General features: G+C 43.0%; 1 protein-coding gene across 9 annotated transcripts in view; it reads right to left on the bottom strand.

The window, feature by feature from the left end:
* PDZD2 (PDZ domain containing 2) overlaps window positions 1-23,558 on the bottom strand; it is a 355,674-nt gene that overhangs the window by 28,453 nt on the left and 303,663 nt on the right. For all 9 annotated transcript variants that reach the window (XM_059173721.1, XM_059173722.1, XM_059173719.1 and 6 more), the window contains 8 exons: window positions 20,754-20,865; window positions 14,191-14,336; window positions 11,075-11,194; window positions 9,765-9,879; window positions 7,202-7,275; window positions 6,830-7,055; window positions 5,548-5,665; window positions 3,828-3,960 (listed from right to left, as the gene is read on the bottom strand). In XM_059173721.1, coding sequence (XP_059029704.1) covers window positions 3,828-3,960; window positions 5,548-5,665; window positions 6,830-7,055; window positions 7,202-7,275; window positions 9,765-9,879; window positions 11,075-11,194; window positions 14,191-14,336; window positions 20,754-20,865 — 1,044 coding nt within the window. The remainder of the gene's footprint in view (window positions 1-3,827; window positions 3,961-5,547; window positions 5,666-6,829; window positions 7,056-7,201; window positions 7,276-9,764; window positions 9,880-11,074; window positions 11,195-14,190; window positions 14,337-20,753; window positions 20,866-23,558) is intronic.

Raw genomic sequence — 23,558 nt, 5'->3', positions numbered from 1 at the left:
TCTAGGAAATGTAACACTGATACAAATGACCATCTAGTTTACATTTCTTATTCCAATTTAGCCAACTGTCCTAACATTATCCTTCAGAAATGTCTGTAGATGGAAGTAGTTCCTAAGAAGTTTGATGCCAGCTTGCAACAAGACAGGTTTTTCCTCTAGAATGCTTTCCAACACTCAGTTTTTCACCACCAGTGTGTTGCTGGGCAAAAGTGTCCCTTGAACTGAGCGGTGTACATCGTGATGTAACTGATTTGCATTCTGGTACAAGCTCATTATCTCATGGATCTTAGTAGACCGTCACCAGCCAACACCCTTGCATAGTAATGCTTCAGAGAAATTTCATTTTTGGCAATCCGGAATTCAATTCAGGGTCTAGTTGCCATGTCTTTTTAGACTCCTTTAAGCCAGAACATTGCTGAGCCTTTCTTTGTCACAATGCTGATATTTTGGAAGAAACCCAGGTCAATCAAACCCTCAGTTAGGATTTGTGTGATAGCTTCTTTATGCTGAGATTTAGATGATGCACTGTTTTTGGGGGGCAGAAAAACTACTAAAACTGTTTCCTTCTCAGGCTTCAGAGAGGTATTTGGGGTCAATGACTCATGTTTCATGACTGGTGATAACTTTGACCACTTGGTTAGGATGGAATTCACCAGATCTTTCCACTGTTTTTTATTTTTTTATTTTTTTTGGTCATCAGTGAGTGATCTGTGAGGAGACAGCTTGCAACAGCATCCATATCGTGCTCCCAGTATGTTTTTACTCAACGGTTTTAACATTATTGATCATTTTTACTTGGATCAATTTTTACAATAAACTTTTCAAAATAGTCATTTTCTAACTTTTTTTCTTTCTATATTTACTGTTATCATGGTAGATTCATGGATTTTCCCCCCATCAGTTGTTACCCATAACTGTCCTTATTCATAGAAAAGATTTTTAAAAAGCCTGAGGTATGCTGAACTATGAGATATTTTAAAAGGCCATTACCTAACTTGCATAGAATTTCTTTTTTTTAAAGGTAAGAATACTGTAAATTTAGAATGGTAATTTTGTGTGGTAAAATAACATTTAGCATAAATAACATTTGCATAAGCATAGCAATTTGTACATAATAACATTTGTACATAACATTTGTACATAATAACATTTGGGTAAGCATAGCAATCTGTATAGGACATAAAACTATATAGGATTCAGCATTACATTTTAACCTAACAGATAAACCATAATCGCATCATGTTTATGTAATACTTTCTGGTGGGCCTTACAGGAAATAATAACAACAAACACACATACATGCACACAGGGATATACACTTGAATACACACACAGACACACACATACACATACACACTTCATAAAGCAAAGAGCAATGTTGTATAGATGAGTCAGGAAAAAATACCAGCTTAGACAGTGGTTGCTACTTTTTCTTGACATTAAACTTTCAATATTTGCAACTGTTTTTCTGAGTGGGAAAAAATGGTAGGGTTTGAAACAAGTGAAAGACTTCCTGGGTAATTCTATTCATGCTGAGAGCCCCAGTACCAGCTAAAAATGGATCCCCCTGACCTTCTTCTGGCAAGTCCAAGATCTTAGCTTGTCTAGACCTGGAGGGTTTGAATATCCCAATTGGGCAGCCACTGCTCCAGTCATTATGAGAAACAGAAGAAAAGCAAATCCTTGTGGTATTTCTATTGGAACAACATGAAAACTAAGGAAGCACATACATTTAGAACCAAAATGTACTATTGGCATGAAATACCGGGGTGAGTGGAATAAAAATACATTAAACATAAAGTGGAATCTTGACCAAAAGGAAAATACAGGGTGATGTTACAACTAAGAACACCATGTTTACCTACGAAGAAATGTGAGATCTAGTCAAACAAATACTAAAATCCTGGTTTTGCGGGATGTATCTCTAGCGCCGTCATGATGACCATTTTACTGTGGCTAGAGGCATGAATCAACCTGGATTCAACAGGCTCACAGACCACCAGTCCATCAGGATTATTATGCTTTGCACTGAAATGCCATTTTGATGTTTGATTATATTGGCAAATTAAATTGGCAGATGCTTTTGGGCTGAGAAGAAGCAGACCTCCACACAAATCGTGACCTGTGCTACGTTGGAATGGATTTTGAAGTCAGAAATGCCTTGAAGTCAGTGACTGCAAACCGTGAGAACTGAATTTTTTATGAAGTTGCTGAGGGACGTACTAGGTCAGCCCCAGCTTATTGGGATGCTTTGAAGGGGGAAGGGGGTAGGGGGTAAGGCCATGCAGGTGATGGAATCCAAGAGAGGACCCTGGAGGAAGGAGCCAAGACCACTCGAGCTGTGGGTAGGAGGCAGAATGCTATTAAAAATGACCCAAAGAGAGCCATGGGGGCAGATAGGAGACAAAGGAGAATAGGTTTTAAGGGAAAGTGTCAAAACTACAAAGTAGAAAGGAGGAAAAATAGGAAGGGACAAGAGACAAAATGCAAAAAGGTAGAAGCAGGACTTGATTTTATATTAATGATATTCAAGAAGTTTTTCTTTAAGACATCTAGGAGAATGCATGTAGACGAGAGAACACAATCTGGGAAACAAACAGTAGTGGAGTTGACTTTGAATCAGCCTAATGGTTGACCAAGCACTGTGGAAAGCCAGTGCAATGGACCCCACTGAGACACGAAACATGATGCCATATAATTTACATACTGAAGAAATCTCACACATGGGAGGACCCGCCAGGTCTCTCTGCACAGGCGTCTCACTCTCAGAATGGCATGTGAGTCCATCAAATGGCCTGGGCCCATTTAGGACATAACAGTACAAATGATACCTAGGACAGGCACGACAAGGGCTAATGTCCTTAAGGAGCATTTGAGTTGTTGGAAGAAAAGGTTAAATTTCATAAAGATACATCCGATTGTAATACTAGAGACAAGCTAACCTAAAAACACTTTTACATCAAGTACTCGAAACAACAAAATAATAGTGCTCAAGGCCAGTAAAGTCCAATTTGCTAAAGGCCTCTGGTTAACCTTAAAACATTCAAAGCAACTGCTTCAGTATAGAGAAGATACAATCACATATCAGCAAAGTCCGAGGAAACAGGGGCTATGATGGTCTGCAAGTTCAATAATGTGATATCGATGCTGAAAAAAAATTAGTGGGCTCCTAAGCCTTAATTATAGAAGTATTCTGCTCAGGTCAAGGATGGCCTGGACAGACCATTTAGTCCAGTGCTCTCAGATTTTCTGGATGCAGAAACCCAAAAAGGTTCAGTATCTCACCAGAGGTCAAACCACCAGCTGGGACGTCCTAGGAACCCAGTACTCTTATCTTCTATCAATCATATTTTATTTTATTTTTTTTTAAGATTTTTATTTATTTATTTGACAGAGAGAGATCACAAGTAGGCAGAGAGGCAGGCAGAGAGAGAGGAAGGGAAGCAGGCTCCCTGCTGAGCAGAGAGCCTGATGTGGGACTTGATCCCGGACCCTGAGATCATGACCTGAGCTGAAGGCAGCAGCTTAACCCACTGAGCCACCCAGGCGCCCTATCAATCATATTTTATATTCACCAATAACAATATCAAAATTTCCTCATAAAATTTCTACGAGCGTGAAGATGAAGAAGTCCAGACCCGTGATTTGTTTCCCATGGGTATCGGTTACCCTGGTCGCCGTGTGACCACAAGCCACTGATGACCGTGCCCAGCTGGGTAAACTATCTCACCAAAGAGTGTGCGTCATCATACGAGCACGGGTCCCACTGCTGCTGCACAAACAGCCACGCCCTCTGCCCCTCCTCAGAACGATATGAAATACTTCACCTTTGGGTTAGGGTGCCGGCCGATGACAAGGCGAACGGGTCCTGGGGGGCATTTGCTCAGGATGGTATGGACCTTGCTTAAAGCAGCGTGGCGGACGTTGACCGAGTTCACTTCCAGGATTTGATCACCGCGGCTAGGGAAGGCAAATGACCAGCACTCTGAGGTAACAGCTTTTTACAGGATCTTACAGGAGAGGTTTATAACATGAAGTCTTTTCTGAATACCTTAAGCAAGCAAATGACATCCTTTTGTCTTTGCATATGGGTAAAAAGGCAACACGTTCATAAAGCATGTTGGATATTAAGCTGGCAAAGGAGTCATGCATATCTGAGTTAAATAAATTGATAATGGGACAATAACAAGGGTTTTCATTTCTTGAGCACATGGTGTAGACCGGGTGCCCCTACGAACAATTCACATAACACTACTTGGACTACGTATTATTATTCCTATTATTTAGATAAGGCCCGAGGCTCAGAGAGGTCACCCTGACATCACACACTATTGAAGTCAGGTCTGTCTCCCTTTTCATCACAAGATAGCCCCTTGACCACCATCATTTTCTTTTTTCCTGCCATCTTGAAATGATTATTGTAATATAATTCGAGGAGGAAATATCTGGAGCTCAAAGGTTACCCAAGAGTTTGTAAAAACGTTTTAAATTTGAAGAAATGAGAAATTGGGGACAAGATGCCCATTTTGACTTGAAATTATAGGCAGAGAACTCAGTATGAGAGAACAAAGACTCTTTATGTGGGATTTGAAGAATGTTCATTTGGCAGGTTCCAGACATATGGAACCATTCAAGAAAGAAACATCATCTTGGGATGTCATTAAAGGATTTTTTTTCCTGGGGTTCTAAAAGTATATTTTCTTTAATGTACTTTGGATGATTTGCTAACTTTTTCTTTTTTTGGTATGGAAATTCACTCTGATGATTAACTAAAAACATAATCTATTGACAGGGCCCCAGAATGGCAACCTCAAGGAATGTCATTTTGGACAATTCCTCAACTGCTCAAGGACTTGGGAAGCTTACAGGGGAGAAAGGTGATACTGTTTGCACAGGACGCTTTGTGCAATGTGTGTACTTCTTGTGAAGTTTAGGTGGGCAATTACTGTAGACAGAACACCTAGACATCTCTTGTGCAAACACACACCCAGGCTACCGATCTACTAGCCGGACTGAGAAATCAGACACGCAGTGATTTCAGACAATAAGCTTCTAGACAACATCACTCAAAAAGAAGTGAAACAACAGGAAAGCCTCAAGAGGTCATGTTCAATCACAAAGGCCTCCTGCTGAAGGAAGGGCAGGATTTCGGGACTCTGTGTATCTTAGCGATCATGAACTGTTAGGAGCGGTTCCCGGCATCACAGATGAATTTTGCATAAGTGAATATAAACATGAAAGGAAATACTCAGGTAATCATAGATATTTATACAGAGTTGTATTCTGTCAAGTTTCTGAAACTGAGCTTCCGAGTCCAAACAGACCAAAATAGGCAAACCAAGATCTAGAGTTCTCTACGTCAACACTACTTTCATTTAGATTACCTTTTCATCTTTCAGGAAATGCTATTAATTGTAATCTTGGCTATATTAGTGCCAATAATACAAAAGTTGAGGCGCTCACACAAGGATGTTAAATAGGGCAGGGTACCTCACGTGTACATTCATTAACACTCGAGAAGCCCGTACGATTGGCTTCACAACGAACCTCAGGTTGCTCTCCATCTTGGCCACGGATCCGGGGGCCAGGCTGTGAATGTAGATCCCGGGAGGGCTGTTGTCCAGAGCCAGGCAGCAGGCACCGATGCCTAGCCCAACCCTCGGCTCTGTGAGAGGCATCGGTCACAGAAAAGAAAAAAAAGTATAAGTGATCTGAAGCTGCATTAATGTATATTCAGACCAATAACCATTTATTTGTGATCAGACTCAGAACGGAAATCCTGCTTTTCTTTGTCAACATCATCCTAGTCTGTAAATAAAATGAGTCCGCAGCAGAACCGGGGGGCTAACTATGGGCCGTGTGAATTATTCAGTGGTCCATTCTCTGCTTTGTCTTAGGAACCTCCGCAAATCTGTTTTTGGGAATAGGGAGAGTCAAAGTAATACATATATTTTTAAAAGACTTTAGGTGATCTCTACACCCAACATAGGGCTGCAACTCACAATTCTGAGATCAAGAGCCGTGCGTGCCACCAACTGGGCCTGCCAGGGGCCCCCAGTATTTGTTATTCTGGATACACAGCTTTAGGTTTTCTTTTATTTGCCTTTTTTTCCCCCCAGCAACTAATCTCCTAGTATTTAACTGCCAACCATATTTCCATAGTAGGTGTAAAGAAAAAGTAAAGAAAGTTGAAAAGCAGTAAGATTTGGTGAAGACCCACAACTTTTAGTTGTTGTTACATGTTTTCTTAACTATAATCTTTGGTTCTTTAAAAATTTTTTGAAGACTTTTTATTTAATTGAGAGAGAGAGAGAGAGAGAGAATGAGCACACGAGTAGGGGGAGGGGCATTGGGAGGGAAAGAAGCAGACTCCTGGCTGAGCAGGGCGCCCCAAGAGGGGCTCTATCCCAGGACCCTGGGATCATAACCTGAGCCGAAGGCAGATGCTTAATCGACTAAGCCACCCAGGCGCCCCTGTTCTTTAAAATTTTATATTAACCATAGAATTAAACCAGTCTGTGATTTTTTTGTTCTTTTGTTTTTTGTTGTTTTTTTTTTTTTTAAACACAGGTTTCTAACACACAGTGACTCATCTGGGGAGAGCTTAAAAGACTTTGTCCTAGTGGTAACTTCTTTTCATTTTTTTCAGTGAAAGGACTAAAACCTCTACTTCTGATCCCACTGTCCATTTAGAGAATACCATAGGTTGTTGGCAGCAGATTTTTCCAAAAGAACAATTTATAGAAAAAATAGAAAAAGTTAGTCCAAGCCCAGATTGCCAATTGTTACTCAAGAGAATACGATGAAAGTGGGGAAGAGCTGGTATCACCTTTGTTCAGTGTTACTTCCATGACGATCCTGTCCTTGGGCCCGGGGGCCTTCCGACCCAGGGACAAAGAGCTGCCTTCCTCGGGGCCTGCCGCTGAGCTGCCCGAGCTGGTGTTGAAGTTCGGGGAGCTGGATCTGCTCATGTGTGTGGGTGTGGAGCAGGGCGTGAGGCTTGGGCTCAGTAACTTTGTGCGCACTGTTAAGACAAACAATCCACTCCGGATTTGCTGGAAAGACAAGAAGAGAGGAGAGCTAAAACATTCAGACTGTTCCGAGATCAAAGGGTAGGGGGAAAAAAAAATCTCAAACCAAAACCAGAAGGAAATAAAGGACAAAAAAATAAAGAAGACAAAAGAGATAAGAATGTTGTTACCTTAAAGGTGTGAATGGCTTCTTGGAACGTCAAGCCCTTGATCGGTATTCCGTTTACATCGAGGATTTCATCCCCTGGTGACCAAACAGGCGTATGTTAACATCGAGCTTCAGAAGAGGACAGCGTATGGAACCTCATTTACAATTCTATAAGATGATTTTTATTGTTCCAGTGTGTTTCCATTAGCTTAGCTCCCGGGAACTTCACAAAATGGGACAACGAATAATGCATATCCTTTCTCAGTATTTCTGCCATCTCCATCTTTAATGAAAACAACCAGGGGAAGTACCCAGACCTTATTGTTTAGTCATTGCCGAGTTTGATAATAAGTGTCCCAAGGTTAGAGATCAAAACACAATAATGAGGCCCAAGTCTTTCCTCATAGTATCTATTTAAAAACGTAAGCCAACCGGCAAGAAAGCATGAACACACACAACACGTGATGAAGCCACTTCTGTATTTGCAGAAGACAAGATTTTTGAGCTTGGAGAACCATCCTGGGGTGTGGACAATGGTTTTAACAACAGAGACAAAAAACTTTTGAGATATTATTTAAGAATGGCAGCCCTGACTCCAGAAATAGTCTGGATGCCGGGGGTTACTGATGCTGTTCCAGGTTCCCAGTCATGGAGTTGGTCAATCACTCCATGCTTCTATCTAAGACATTATCGTGGGTTAATGCCAAACCGCTCTCTCATTCATTCTCTCTCTCTCTTTCTCCCAAATTATCCTGGATTCATCCTCATCTTCAAGTCCAGGAAGATACAGTCAGGTCATTTTTCCAGCTGTTGAGAGTGTCTTCTGGGAATAGAAAAGAACTTGGACATCCTGTTGACTTATCAGAGTTTGTTTTTGGTTTGTACTCTTGTAACATGGTCTGTGTTTTGGAATAACAGTTTGTCAAAAACACTACGAAGGGGCCCCCAAGAGAAGAACAGATGAACTTTGTACAGCAGTTCAGGACAAAAGAGGGACTTCCCTTACCTATAACAAAGTGTAAATCAGCGTCAAAACATACCTTTTTCCCTTCTCATGGACTGTGGACTCCATTTAAGGAATCCTGTAGGTGAGTTTGAAAATGTAGCAGTAGCCCAGGCATTTATGTGCCTTCTCTCTAATGCAATTACAGAGGTTGTAAAAGAAGTGAAATAATCTGTTTAAAAATAATCACCTAACTAGGTGAGGTTTTTGGTTTGCTTCCACACGGGAAAAGGACACGATCATTAAAATGACTGCTCATGCTCTTAAAAATCTTTATGTAAGATTTTTAAAAGACCATTCAACACATTGGAAATACATTCCAATGATTTACCTTTATGGTAAATGAACATGTATGAAAAAACAGTATTTAGGAGAATCAAGTGCTATTAACATTCACCATTGATTTTTCCTCCATTTTTCTCCATTCTACCTGTTACTGTAGGATGAATTTCAATCAAATGAACACATGGCACATCCATTATAAAAATGCTCTGTTAGAATTTTCCATTGTTCTGAAACTAGCTACAAATATCACCTGGGAGTTAATCCTTCCTCTAAGAGAGAGAAATAAATATTCTGTCCTCTACATAAGCCTGGTCATGTCTGAACATTAGCATACAGCCTCCTAGGGTAGCTCTGCCTAGAAAAAGGAGACTCTAGGGGATTCTTATCAATTAAAAAAAAAAATAAGCCAGCTGAATATAAGAGTACCCACAATTTGGGTCAGTTGAACTGAGCGGTTAGAGAATTTCTGAGGGTAACTACAAATAGTGTGATTTAGTCATTTCAAGAAGGAAGTGTGTTAAAAACGGAGGAAAAAAAATCAAGACTCGTGAATAGTTTCTGGGGATCTAATGCCCAGCACGGTGACTATGGTTAGCAATACTGCGCTGTCCAGTTGAAAATTTCTAAGAGAGTAGACCTCCCATGTTCTCACCCCGCCCCACCACACAGTCATTATGTGATGTGATGAGGTGTTAGCTCGCTCAATGTGCTGCTCATTTTGCAATATATGTGCACATCAAATCATCATGCTGTCTGCCTTAAACTTACACAATGTTATGGATCAATTACATCCCAATAAAGCTGGGAGGAAAAAATGCACTTGTTTAGTATGTTTATGCAAAATGGCAAAATGTCAGGGATTATGGAGAATATAAAAGGTACACACGCACACACACACACACACACACACACACGCACTCTGGCCCTGAGACAAAAATGGCCTGTAAGCTTTTAGGAATTTTCAAGGCAAGGAACATGATTAAGAACCAAGGGGACAAGACAGACATTTAAAGACCCAAATAAAAAATACCAAATCATTCCGCTCATCATCTCCTTTAATCCCCACAATGACTCCTCGAGACAGGTACTAATATTCCAAAGTTCACAAACTAAGGAAAGTGAAGCTCAGGTTACATCAACTGTCCAAGGTCATGATGTAGTAAGTATTAGATTCCGTGCAGGTCTACTTGACCCCCAAGCCCATGGCCTTAGCTGCTATGCCACCGGCTTCACATCTTGCAAAGGTGATGGAATCAGAGCCCACCACCACTGAGAGCCACCGAGAGGTTTCTCCTACCTTCTTTAAGTCTTCCATCCTCTGCAGCTGATCCATTTGGAAAAATGGTCTTGACAAAAATCCCCATCTGTCCTCGAATGCAGTCTCGACCTCCAGCAATGCTAAAGCCAAGGCCCTACACCCCAAGCAGAAAGGTTGTCAAGGCAGTATTTAACCGAGGGCATCTGCTCTTATTTCTATTTAACTGAGACCTCCTTCCCAGGTAGGCTCAGAGTTAAGCTAACCGGCTATAAATTTAAATTTGCATTCTCTTTTCCACTTCTTTCCTCAGATCTATTTGCATTGTACTAGCTGCACATCACATTAAAGGGAGAAAGTTTTAGCTTGAAACATGTGAACTTGCCAGTATTTGACAACCTATGATCTTCAAAAACGTTAATTTTGCATGGATCAATGAATAGCTCAGGAGAGTCATTTCGTACAATTTGGGTGCCATATTTATTTTATTCTTTGGTGTCAGTCTTCCTGTTTTGTGTAATATCAAAATGGATGGTTTGGTATTTGTATAATACCAACTTATTTGTATTACTCTCTGTGATAGAGGCAATGCTATGAAATTCATTCAGAAGGATAATGAGGGATATATCCCCTGTAGCTGCAGGAGTGGCTTTTCTTTCAATAGTCGCAAATGTTGGAGCACTCAGTCCACCCCACCCTGTGTCCTGGCTCCCAGGAGCAGGTGACTCCTTCTGTTGAGAGGCCAAGAGGGCGTGTCTCACTCAGCAGCCCCTGGGAGAGGAGGCGAGGGAATCCCCTCTAATCTACACAAAGGCCACTCAATCTATTCCTCTTTGTACCTTTTAATTTTATTTCCATTAAAAAAAAAGTAATAAAGCTAGGGTGCCTGAGTGGTTCAGTAGGTTTAGTGTCTGCCTTCAGCTCGGGTCATGATCCCAGGATTGTGGGATCGAGTTCCGCATTGGGCTCCCTGCTCCTTGGGGAGCCTCTCTCTCTTTCTCCCTCTTTCTCTCTCTCTCTCATGAATAAATAAAATAAAATACATTTAAAAAAAAAAAACAGGGCTGCCTGGGTGGCTCTGTGGGTTAAAGCCTCTACCTTCAGCTCAGGTCATGATCTCAGGGTCCTGGGATCAAGCCCCAGATGGGGGGGGGGTGTCTCTGCTCAGTGGGGAGTCTGCTTCCCCCTCTCTCTGCCTGCCTCTCTGCCTACTTGTTATCTCTGTCTGTCAAATAAATAAATAAATAAATAAATAAACAAACATTTAAAAAAAGACAGTAATAAAGCTAACCATGTAAGAAGCAGATGCTAACATTCACCTGGGCCAAAAGAGTGAGCAGAAAGGAGCTCACCTTGCCCTTTTCTTTGTAAAGCCCGATGATGGAGATGACCGAAGGCCGGATGAGTCTCCACGGGGACTCCACCTGGGTGGTGCTTAGGGAGCGCGTGGACTTCTTTACAATGTGATATTCCTACAAGTCAGCATAAGGCAAGGTCAGGGATAGTCGCATGTACCCTTCTGGGGCCTCTGGCATAGAAATATATTCAGATTTTGAAAATCTCAGTCGTCTTTTGGGTTAGACAGCCATTTCTCCCTGCTCCATCTCTGGCCGAGCAGCATGAAGGAGCTTGCGATGGACACCATTAGAGGACCAGCCCCTGCTGTCACATGCCACGTGGTGCTGCCCTTGCCGCAGAAAGAGCCGCCTGGAGGCTGCAGGCGCCCAGTGGTGCCCTTCCTTTGATGGTACCCCGCACATCCTCCTAGTTGCTTTCTGGAATGGAGTCAGGAACCGGAAGCCGAGAGGCCTCAGAGATGTAGGAGGGCTATCCTGTGGTCAGGTTCTCCCTGGAAGCTGCTCCCTACCCCCACCCCATTCACCATCATGGTTAGAAAGTATCTTGCCATTTTAAGCTGAATTCACTCAACTAAAAACGTAGCAAGCCCTTGTTTCATATTAAAACCCAAACCGCAAGCCCCAACAACTATTATTCCATATAAAACACCCCACTGACAAAGGGCAGCAGTTTCAGTTCTAACCCCTCATATTTGGAAAATAAAATACTTTCCCATCAGCTGCCCTTTCCCCCTGTGCTGGCATGCAGGGGCTCACATCTCAATCCCTTTGTTGTCCATCACCCACACGTACACGTGTGCAAGCAGGGTTCACCGTTTAGAACATAAATAAGACTTTAAGCAAATCTGTTGCTAAAGCACTGCTACAATCTATCTTCTTGCTATTCTTCTTAGAATAATAAATCTCTGAAACGAGACAGATAGTCCAGCATAAGCAAAAAAAGAAGAAAAAATAACTTTGTGCTTAATCTGAGAAAAGAGACATCAGAAAATAGTTTCTAGCCTTAATGAGTACATTCTACATCCAAAGGTAGAAATGAGATGTCTGCTAATGATATTTTTGTATTCCTGGCAGCTTAGAACAATTCTATTTTGCAGTTTTACAAAATATCTGCTAGCTATGCTGGCCTCCCAGACTCTAATTTATTTAAAAAATGTTGGCTTGGCAGGGTTACTGCCCTTTTACTGAAACCATCATGAAGATGGCCAGACACAGCCTATGGGTTTCCAGCCCTCAAATATGGAGTTCATGTGTGGACTTGTAAGGGACTCTCTCTCCAGCTGCACCTCCTGCCATCTCCCCTTTGGGAGCCCGTGGAAACCAGAGGCCTGCACACTGACTTATTCTCTTGATGAGCTTTAGGGGTCCCACTGCACTTCTTAGACCTCCGCTGTCCAAGATGGCAGCCACCAGTGACCTCTGGCTGTCTATATTTAAACAAAGATTAAAATTAAAAATACACTCCTCAGTCTCATTGCCCATGTCTCATGTGCTCAGTAGACACAAATGGCTACCATACTGGACAGGACGGACATAAGATATTTCCATCCTGGTGGAAAGATGTATTGGGTGGCTCTATCCTCCTCAATGCTTTGTAGGGAAGGGAGAGAGAACAAGAGAAAAGAAGGGTGAATCCTGGTAGAAAAAGAAAAGAGCAGAAAAGAAGAAAAGAAAAAGGACATTTTGACAAGGGAAAAAAATCTTTCCTCTAAAATCTCACCAGCCTGTGCTTTCTAGGAGCTTCGTCAGAAATAGGTATTTCTGGGCTATAAGTATGGTCAGGCTTCTCAGCAGGTCACTTAAGAAATCATCTCAAGCTAGGCCTCCTTGGCTGTGATGGCAGGAAACCTTCTGTTACTTTCTGCACTAACTAAAACAGCCTGACAAGTGGTTCTCCTACGACTTTCCGGTTTACCTCCTGACTGCTGGTCCAGCTGGATCATTTTGAGCAGGTCACAGGCTTGTCTGGAGGAGTTTTAACCAGGACCCACGCAGGTTTTCTGCTCTGCCTTTTCTCCATGTCCCAACTCAAGTTGTCTTTGGGTAGATTCCACACAAAATAACCTGATCAGCAGCTGCCTCTGGAACACGGGTGCTTGTTATTTGCCTGGCTAGGTAAAATGTTCTTCCCAGGGATTCTGGCAAATCACTTTGAGTGAAATACTCACTCTCTTTGAGATTCACTGGCCCGTCTGTAAAATGGTGATAACACACCCAAAGGAATGACTTGACCCAGATGACCTGCCCCAGGACCTTTTCATCTCTATGATTCATGAGTCTATATGCACTAATGGATGTCACTGCTCCACCCTCCATTTCCATGGCTGCTTCACTGTAGGCAAGATGCCAATGGTTTCTCTTGAGCCCTCTGGCTGATGGTGCCAGGACTGCAAGAACACTCCACAAGTTCCCCAGGGACTGAGCCTGGCTTCAACTAGGTTGGGAGCTCACACACTTGTAACTGGACTGAGGATAATGTAATTGCGGAAGAGCCCTGTGAAGAATTAGGGATCCCTGAGTTCTTGTGGGGCGGGTCCTGGAATATTAACATCATTGCCTCCTTTACCCCCAACTGCAGTCCTGTGAACTTGTCTATTTGAACCACTACTAAGTAACAGGTAAAATCCTAGACATGGTATAGGCACACACATGCACTCCCCCCACTTCACATGACCCAACACTCACCCGCCCACCCAGTGGTTACGCTGACACCTGACGCGCCCATTGAACAAGCGATGGTGGTTGACCACAGACCGTGAGGCGCCATTGTCTCCTGGCATTGAAAGCAGCTCTTGGGTCCAAAACACACAGTAGGAAGGGGAGCAAGATGTTGAGATCCAACAAAGGATTATTTTTCTCTACTGTTTTCAAATCCTGGGCTGACTTCTTCCTAGCCTCCACAGATGAACCTCGTTCTCTGTGCTACATCTCTAGTCCCAAACAACCCTGCCCACACAGGTGGGCAGCTCTTCCCCAGAAGGATGCTCTTATTGGTCTCTGAAAGAGTGAAAGAAAGCCTCAAGACCCAGGGGTGGAAGCATGCTCTTACATCCCTAACCAGGCAACTCTGACAGTCGGAGAAAATGAAAGGCTCCATGGTACTGTCCTACCTGTGATGTCCCAGTAGAGTCCAGCAGCTGGGGAAGAGAATGCTTTCGGCCATCTCGGGAGACTTCCAACATCCTGATCCTGGGGTCCCCATTTCGCACCATCAGCTCATTATATTCTTCAACAGACTCCAGACGGTGTACACCCCCTGGTGAAAACATGGAGAAAAACATGGCATGATATGGGATGGAAAAAATGTTATGATTATCACAGGCATAACATTGTTGAATTTACCTCAACACTATATGGTCTTCAGAAGCCTGGTGTACTTTCAAAGTATTAGATGAGCTCAGTAGCTCATTGCTTTCTACCAATAAGCTCTGCCTAAGCTGGGGGTCTGTTGGGGCCATTAATGCCAGATAATGAAGCAAGTGCCAGTCTTTGAAGGAACCAAACTGGATATGGGAAAATGTACACATTTCATCTAAGTAAGAGGTAGCCAGAGTTGACAAGGTGGTAACCAACAGTGAGAAAGCTACCAATAGATGGTTTTCTAGTGACGGAGGAACATTACTCTGTTTGGTACACTTCCATTGTTGGGGCAGGTGCTTTATTTCTTTCTTTCTTTTTTTTTTTTTTTTTCCATGTAATGACTTGTTAAATAAACTTCTTTATTAAAGAATAAAATCTCACATAAATTTGCACAAGTCATAAGTGTACAGTTCCATGAAATTTCACAAAGTGAATGTTCCAGAAACCAACAGTCAGACCAAGAAACAGATATTTCTGGAACTCAAAAGCTGCTTTGGCACCACTAACCAGCCTTCATCCATGGTAACTATTATCCCGACTTCCAACATCAGAGATGACTTTTGCCTATTTTTGAACTTTATATAAATGAACACATAAGATATGTACTTTTTGGGGCACCTGGGTGGCTCAGTGGGTTAAGCCGCTGCCTTCAGCTCAGGTCATGATCTCAGAGTCCTGGGATCGAGCCCTGAATCGGGCTCTCTGCTCAGCAGGGAGCCTGCTTCCTCCTCTCTCTCTGCCTGCCTCTCTCTGTCAAATAAGTAAATAAAATCTTAAAAAAAAAAAAAAAAGATATGTACTTTTTGCATCTGGTTCTTCACTCTTAGCATCTATTTGCGAAAGTCCCCATGTTGGTGCTAATAGTCTGTTCATCCTATTTCTGTATACTACTCCATTGTATAAACACACCACAGTTATCACAGTTTGGCTATCCACTCTGTTGCTGATGAACACTTGTTTTGTTTCCGGTTTCAGTTCTAGAACAAGGGTCAACAACTTTTTTTTTGTAAAGGCCAGACAGTAAATGTTTTAGACTCTATGGGCCACAGATGATCTCTGCTGCATATTCTCTCTCTCTCTCTCTTTTTTTTTTTTAAATCCACTGAAGATACAGAAAGTACTTCTACCTTGTGGTCCATACAAATACAGCTGTGGGTGGTAGTTTGCCGACCCTTGATCTAGAACAGACTATTATGGAACATTCTCATAGGAATCCCACGTGTGGGGGGGTGCAGACCTAGGCAGAGCTGCTGAGCCTCGAATTACACAGCCACCTTTCCCAATGCTGGAACACCACCGTATGGGAGTCCTAGTTTCCCCACATCATCGTCATACTTGGTGGTGCCAGTTTTTTAAATTTCAGCCAATCTCATAGGTACATAATGACATTTCACTGTGGGTTTTTTTTTTTAAAATATTTTATTTTCAAGTAATCTCTATACCCAACATGGGGCTTAAACTCATAAGCCCAAGATCAAGAGTCCCACACACCACCAGCCAAGCCAGCCAGGGGCCCTCTTGTGGTTTTTAATTTACATTCCACTGATGACCAATGTGACTGAACTTCTTTCAAAAATTCGTTGGCTATTTTAACTTTTGTAAATTTGTACAGTGGCTTTTTTTTTCCCAATAAAGTTGTAAAGTGCCTGTTTTGCTTATTCTTGTAATGGGTTTCTGTCTTTTTGTTGTTGATTTATAGGAGTTTTTATTTTTCTATTGTTAATGTTTTAGATTTGAGTCCTTTATGGGATCTATGTATTGAAAGTATCTTCTCCATGTCTGTGACTTGCCTTTTTCACTCTTACTGGTATTTTCACATGAACAAAAATTCATAATTTAACGTATAATGTATCGATTTTTCCCTTTATGCTTAGAACTTTGTGTCTTAAGAAATTTTTGTAGTAATTTTTAAAGATACCTTTATCAATACTTAGTTTATATTACATGCTATTTTAAAATAAGGGAATTATTATTTTATTTATTTATTTATTTATTTATTTATTTTTTTAAAGATTTTATTTATTTATTTGACAGAGAGAAATTACAAGTACACTGAGAGGCAGGCAGAGAGAGAGAGAAGGAAGCAGGCTCCCTGCTGAGCAGAGAGCCCGATGCGGGACTCGATCCCAGGACCCTGAGATCATGACCTGAGCCGAAGGCAGCGGCTTAACCCACTGAGCCACCCAGGCGCCCCTATTTTTTTTTTTTAAGATTTTATTTATTTATTTGTCAGAGAGAGAGCGAGCGAGAGCGAGCACAGGCAGACAGAGTGGAAGGCAGAGTCAGAGGGAGAAGCAGGCTCCCTGCGGAGCAAGGAGCCCGATGTGGGACTCGATCCCAGGACGCTGAGATCATGACCTGAGCCGAAGGCAGCTGCTTAACCAACTGAGCCACCCAGGCGTCCCAAGGGAATTATTTTAAATGATGGCTCAATTACACTGAATATAGCTATAATCACATCACAATGTTTACATGATACATTATGAATGTATCACACATGTGTGTATATAGCTATATATAGCTATATGCATATACAGATTCTTTGTAATATCAAATTCTCCTAGACTATGTTTTATTTGATGACCTAAAATTCAATTTACCTAAACGTTTTTCAGAAAGTTTTTCATGGAATAAAACAGGATGATTCTGTACTCTTTTAAAAATAATATAGTGAGTCTTTAATGGTGATGAAAAGTTGGAAGAGTGCTGATACAGCTATATTAACATGAACATCACTAAAAGCCTGGTGTTTCAAAAGCTACATATTAACTTTGTGATACAGGTTTTCAAACACCTGAGACTTCTTTGCAATCAAAGAGAAATTCCATTTAAAAAGATCACAAGTGTAGGATATTAACACAGATAAATCAAAAATACTAAAATTAAAAGGGAACCCTGCTGGCAAAAAGGGCAGTATGAAGTAAGGAAAATTCAGGTTAGGATATCAGGAAAAATGTTCTATAAAATCACTTTAGTCATTCTGGAGCCAGACTAGGCAAAAATCTTAGTGGAGAAGGCTGGAACTTTTTCTTACAGAACCTCCTTAATAATTCAGGACTTACTAATTCATGGCCAGACCACTCCATCTTGGCAGGCTTACTCATTTGAAAAAGATTTATTAGAAGAAAGTGCCTTTTGAGCTGACAGGGGGGCACTTGGCTCAATAGAAGAGAAACCACATACAGTAGTGTGATACCAACACACGAATACCAGAGTGACTCGCTTTTAGAAACTAGGAAATAAAAATCCAAGTTTACAGGACAGACAAATTAGCAGGTGATCACATTAAAATCTCCTGTATTCAAATGTCTTCAGGCTGAACATATTTCATGGCACCGAATGAAGACCCAGCTCCATAAGCCGCCTTCCTAGGTCTCAAATTACTTTTCCAGCCGTATCTCCCACGGCCCTGCCCCATGAGTTCGTGGCTCTGGCCTGCTGATTCTCAAAGGAGAGGGTCTGTCCTCCTCCTGCGTCCTTTCCCAAACCGGGGAGCCCATCAATATCGCCTGACATTTTGCCTCACTTTGCCGGCACCATCAGCTCCCTCCCCGAGGGGCTCCTTACCCCTAACCTCCCTGACAAGCTCTGCTGGACTCAATCGTGGTTCCTGTTGGATTACTGGATCTTTCGGAAAGCTGGGGAGGAAAAACAGTTGCTAACTGTGTTTCTAACCATTTTTCCCTCATTGTCCCTAAACATTTCTGGTGCATTTTCTCCCTTGTCCAGACCACCGTTGGCTTCCTCTTGGGTTCTGTCAAATCTTGCCAAGGCCCTGGCCCTGCTTCATCCTGTGTCCTCTGGATGCCTCCCTGGAGCACCACGGCCCGGACAGACTTCCATCTTCATACCTCCTGTCGCACGCCTTATCACCGCCTAAAGTTCTTAAGAATATTCCTGTCTGAAACTATTCAAGCATCTTCCCCTCTTGACAGGGAAAGAGGAGACAACAATGACAAAGTTGGAAACGACAGTGACGAATGTGATGTTAACGTCGGCAGGGGTGGGGTGGGCCGGGCCATCGCGGCCATACCTGCAGGGGCAGTGCCACATTCCCTCTCTCAACTCCATCTTTCAACTGAGATGGGGCACTGATATACAGAATAAATGTACAGTATAATCCTCACTCTACACCCAAAGAAACGAAGACCCGGAGAAGTCAAGTCACTGGTCTCAGGTCAAGTCACAGCAGGGCTGAGAAGTGAACACAGTTCTCCTCGGCTTCATGCCTGTTACACAAATTTGCTTATTATGGCCCCAGGTGAATGGGAAGGGCAGGAAGAGAGGGTGACCTCCATTTGTGGCAAACAACAACCAGCTGTGGATTTTACTCAGCTGAATGTGCTGCTTGTTCTAAATTAATAGCATAAACAGCACTAGAGAATTATGATTTGGAAGGTCCCCAGCTATCTCCCGGTCCCCATGTCTGTAACCCTATAGCCCCAGCCTGGGGAGTAGGATTCCCATCAGGATTCTCAGGAAGCCAGGGTGGGGAAGAACTATCTGGGAGGCAGATCTTTTTGCTGGCACTGAGTGAGTGACCTTTGGGATTCCCTTAACGCCTCTGGTCTCATCCATAAAATGAGGAATGTGACCGTATGCGTTTCAAAGGTCCCTAATACTTCCCCAGAGCCCTGTGGCCCTCCTGGGGACTGTTGATAAGGTGTTGATTAACTGTGCCAAGACAGCTGGCCTAAAGCTCTTCATCTGCTACGCCCCTGTGACGTCCAGGCCCCAAACACACACAGGAATGAAATGCATTTCTCTCTGCTGTTCTCAGGGCTTTGGGGGAGCTGGGCGGTCTCTCTGCGTGAGGACCTCACGATGTCTCCCCTCCAACTTATCAGCCTCTGGCCATTTCACTGGTCACCACCCTGCGTTCTGATAGACACTGCCTAACTATTTTGAGTTACGAAAAGACTAATTCACTTTGTGACTCTGGTTTGTTAAAAGAAACAGATCTGTTTGAGGGTCCTATACCAGTCGCTTTACCTGAGAACAGCTCAGCAGAGAGCCAGGCAGTGGCGACAGGGGCGGGGGTGGCAGGGGTCCTGGGTGGCGGCACAGACAGCACCCCTCCACAGGGGTTTGTGTCTAAGACACAAAACACCTTGTGTTTTGGCTGGCCACTCCTGTATGTGTTTTGTTGGTTTTTTAATCTGCTCACCCTTTCAAAGTCAGGATTATTATCTCCTTTTCTCAGGTGAGGGAGAGGAAGTTCAGAGGCTTGAAGTCAGTGGCCCAAGGTCTCATGAGACGCCTTTCATGGGTAGGTAGCTAGGGCGGGCCTCTCCGTCAGGCCAGCAGACACAGTGTAGAGGGCCCATAAGAAAGTTTTAAGTGTAAACGTCATGGTAATGAAGAGATAATAAAGAATCCAGCTTGTACTTTTATACCAATGCAGACATAAAATGTAACTTTCAGGGTTTTTTGGTTTGTTTGTTGTTTAATAGGAGAAAGAGCCCATCAGGGAGTGGGTGCCTAGGACCCTTGGATCATAATAGGTAATCTTGTATGTGGCCTCTGCTTGCTTACTTTCTTCTTTTTCTTTCTTTCTTTTTTTTTTTTTTTTTTAAAGATTTTATTTATTTATTTGAGAGGGAAAGAATGAGAGAGAGAGAGAGAGCATGAGAGGGGGAAGGTCAGAGGGAGAAGCAGACTCCCCACTGAGCGGGGAGCCCAAATGCAGGACTCGATCCTAGAACTCCAGGATCATGACCTGAGCCAAAGGCAATCGTTTAACCAACTGAGCCACCCAGGCACCCTATGGGGTCTCTGCTTTCAACAAGAACTTTCTATCTCAGAGCACCTGCCAGCTGCTATGAGGCTATACCCAGGAAATGTGAAATCTGTTTCCAGAGCTGAGGCTCCCCCCCCATTTTTCCGCCTGCTTCGTTGAGAGGCAGATTTCATATTAAGTCAGTAACTCTTTGCCCCTCGTTCTGGTCGACCAAGAGCTTGAGGGAGAGGGCCATCTGCCGGGAAGACAGGCCACTAGGAATGTTCACAGGGCACGGGTCACCTGAAGTTCTGTGCAAGTCAATGAACCACACACACAGGAAATTTAGGTTTGAGCAGAGACAAACGGAGATGTTGACATTCACTTCATTATGACTCAAACAAAAATATTCACTTAGGCAGCCAGGCTGAGGGCAGTTTTATGCTTGGGGCGTGCACTATCTAAAGGGAAAATAAGTTTGAAGCTGTAAGGGGAGGGGGAGGCGCTCATTCTGTTAATGACGCTCATCTTCGCACTCCTGAGGCTGGAAGTTCAGTTTTGGGCAGGCTGCATCAGGCACGGGGCTCCACTCACCTGACAGTCGGCTTTTGAGCTTCATTTTACTGCTGCCCTGCTTGGGACTTTCCAGGTTTCCCTTGGATTCCTCGGGGCCGCCCGAATCTTGGGACTCCTCTGTCCCGGGCATCTGAAATGCAGAGAACACGGAGCTGACGGGGGAGGCGGACCAGCGATCGCAGATGAGATTCCCTCCCAGCAGTTCTCGCCAGGCTCGAGGAGCAGAGCTGCAACACGGGTATCACGTGAGGAAAAAGGCTTCCTGGGATCAAAGCACAGCCCCTCAGATAACCTGGAACCACACAGCTTTATGCCGGCAAGTTCCTCCTCAGCGAGCAGCCCTGCACAGAGCAGAAACAGCAGGTTTCAAAGTGGAAACGGCCCCAGAGGCCGCTTCATTTCTGGAGGAAACTTGTTGGTCAAGGTCACCCAGGGGGTCACAAAGCCACAAAGACAGCCCAGGTCTCTTGGCTTGTGGCTAGTGCTTTTTCCTACAGTGTGAGCTGCAAGAACTATGAAACCAGAAATTTATTTATTTATTTCTTTATAAAAAACAATTATTATTATTTTTTTTGAAGATTTTATTTATGTATTTGACAGAGATCACAAGTAGGCAGAGAGGCAGGCAGAGAGAGAGGAGGAAGCAGGCTCCCTACTGAGCAGAAAGCCCGATGCGGGGCTCGATCCCAGGACCCTGGGATCATGATCTGAGCCGAAGGCAGAGGCTTTAACCCACTGAGCCACCCAGGCGCCCTGAAACCAGAAATTTAAACTCAATTCTGAAATACAGTAAAACGTTAATTTGGGGGCAGCCAAATAACTACACCCCTTGGGTCAGCCACACTGTGTGCCACATTCCTGAGTACTAATTAGCACTGCTTGGGCCACGTGCAGGGAGCCCCAGAAAGTCAGCCTGCACACCTGTGCGTTGTACGCTGATGCTCCCAGACCCTTAGGCGTGGGGCAGAAAAAGTCCCAAGGTCTGTAGAAAAGCCAAAAATGCTAAAACAACAACAACAACAACAAACTACATTTATTAGAAAAGAAAAGGTGACGTACATGCTTAAGAGTTCATTTAAAAAAATTGGGAAGTAGATCTATATGTATAAACCTTATGAGATCAAACAAAGAGTTTTCCCATTTGAAATTTCCTTTTCCTTGGCAGTTCTGGAGGGAAAAAGTCATATTAATTAACAACAGGTAGGATTCACATGAACAAACATACATGAATTTAAAAGGACCGAAGATATCCTTTAACATTTCACAGTCATTGAAAAGTCACATAATTATGATGTAAAAAAACCCCAAATCCTGAATGTTAACTGATAATAAAAATTAGACACTATTTCAAATTCAGTATATGAAAATGCATAAAGTAGTCTCCCAGGTAAACTCCACCTCCTTCTAAGATGTAAGTGTTCCTATGGAAACCTTTATTTAAAAAAAAAATATATATATATATATATTTATATATATATATTTATATATATTATATATATATTATATATATTTATTTATATATATATTTATATATATATTTATTTATTTGTGTTTTAAGTAGGCTCCACACCCAACGTGGGGCTTAAACTCATGACTCCAAGATCAAGAGTGCCGCACTCCACAGTCTGAGCTAGCCAGGCGCTCCATATGTAAATCTTACATATAATATAGGAAATCTGCAAAATTCCCTCTTCCCCTTCACGTTCAAATATCTCTCCAGATGAGAAAGAGGGGAAAAAAAGGTCTGAGAAATGAGGAGATGCAGGCGAGTTGAGGAAGGGGCCGTGGGAAAGCAAATGAATCCCGATACATAAAACAAAGATAAATTTGGTGAATCCCTATTACAATGTTGGGGATTGGCAGGTCTCCAGGTTTAAATTATGAAGTAAAGACAAGAATAGAATCCTGAGGATGATTTTAGAGATTCTCAAGAGGGAGGTCTTTCCCAACCCCAAACGGTAACATTTAATTCATACCCAGTGCAGAAGAACCCTCTTGGAGACCGGCCAGAGAGCTGAGGCACAGGAGGAGACATGCAAATGAGAAGAATCCGGAGAGAAGCCTCGGGGCCTCCCCCTTTGCTTAATTTAAAAGCTTTATGGAAAAAACCTGTCTCTGGAGCATAAACAGCAATTACTGGAGACGGAGTTAAGTTCCTGGTTCTTTCTCTCGGACCACCTGACCCAGGCTCGGCTTGTAGGTTATTACCTCCTCGGTGCCCAGTCAGGGCGTGGGTTACTCCACAGCTGCCAAGGCCCAGACCATCAGAAAGCACGTCAGAGGAGCTCCTGTCAAGGGAAGAAAACAATCCCGACCCACTGTTTCCAGACTTCGGAAGTTTCCTTCTTCCATTTTTTCCTCTGTTTTCCCAGCATGGCTCCAGTTCTCGCAATCGGAGGAATTTTGGAGATGACATAAGCCCTCATATGAGTAACCGAAAGGAAAGTGACCTGCCCAAGGCTTTTCAGCTCATTACAGGCAAGGCTGAGACTCCTCTGTCTCCTGATTTCCAGCTTCATGCGTCACGAGGATTTTCCCTTCCTCCATCCTTAGATGCATTTTAATTGAGTTAACATGTTGGGCGATCAATACCGCACCATACTGTGTAGTTCGTATTCCTGACATTTTTCCCATTTAATGTTGGCAGCAAACATGTGTCCCAAGGTAAAAAAAATGTTTTCTCCATAGACAGATGAGGAAATAAATGGAGACCCTGAAGTAATTAATACCTTCTTGGGTCTAACATATATCCGAGACCTGGGCTGGATCATGTACGCAGGGATGGAGCGTGGACTTTTACAAGAGAGAACATGCGCTGTGTCA

Source organism: Mustela lutreola, chromosome 5 (assembly GCF_030435805.1).
Source record: "Mustela lutreola isolate mMusLut2 chromosome 5, mMusLut2.pri, whole genome shotgun sequence".
Taxonomy (NCBI): domain Eukaryota; kingdom Metazoa; phylum Chordata; class Mammalia; order Carnivora; family Mustelidae; genus Mustela; species Mustela lutreola.
Note: the sequence above shows the minus strand (reverse complement) of the source record. Positions and strands in the feature narration are given on the sequence as shown.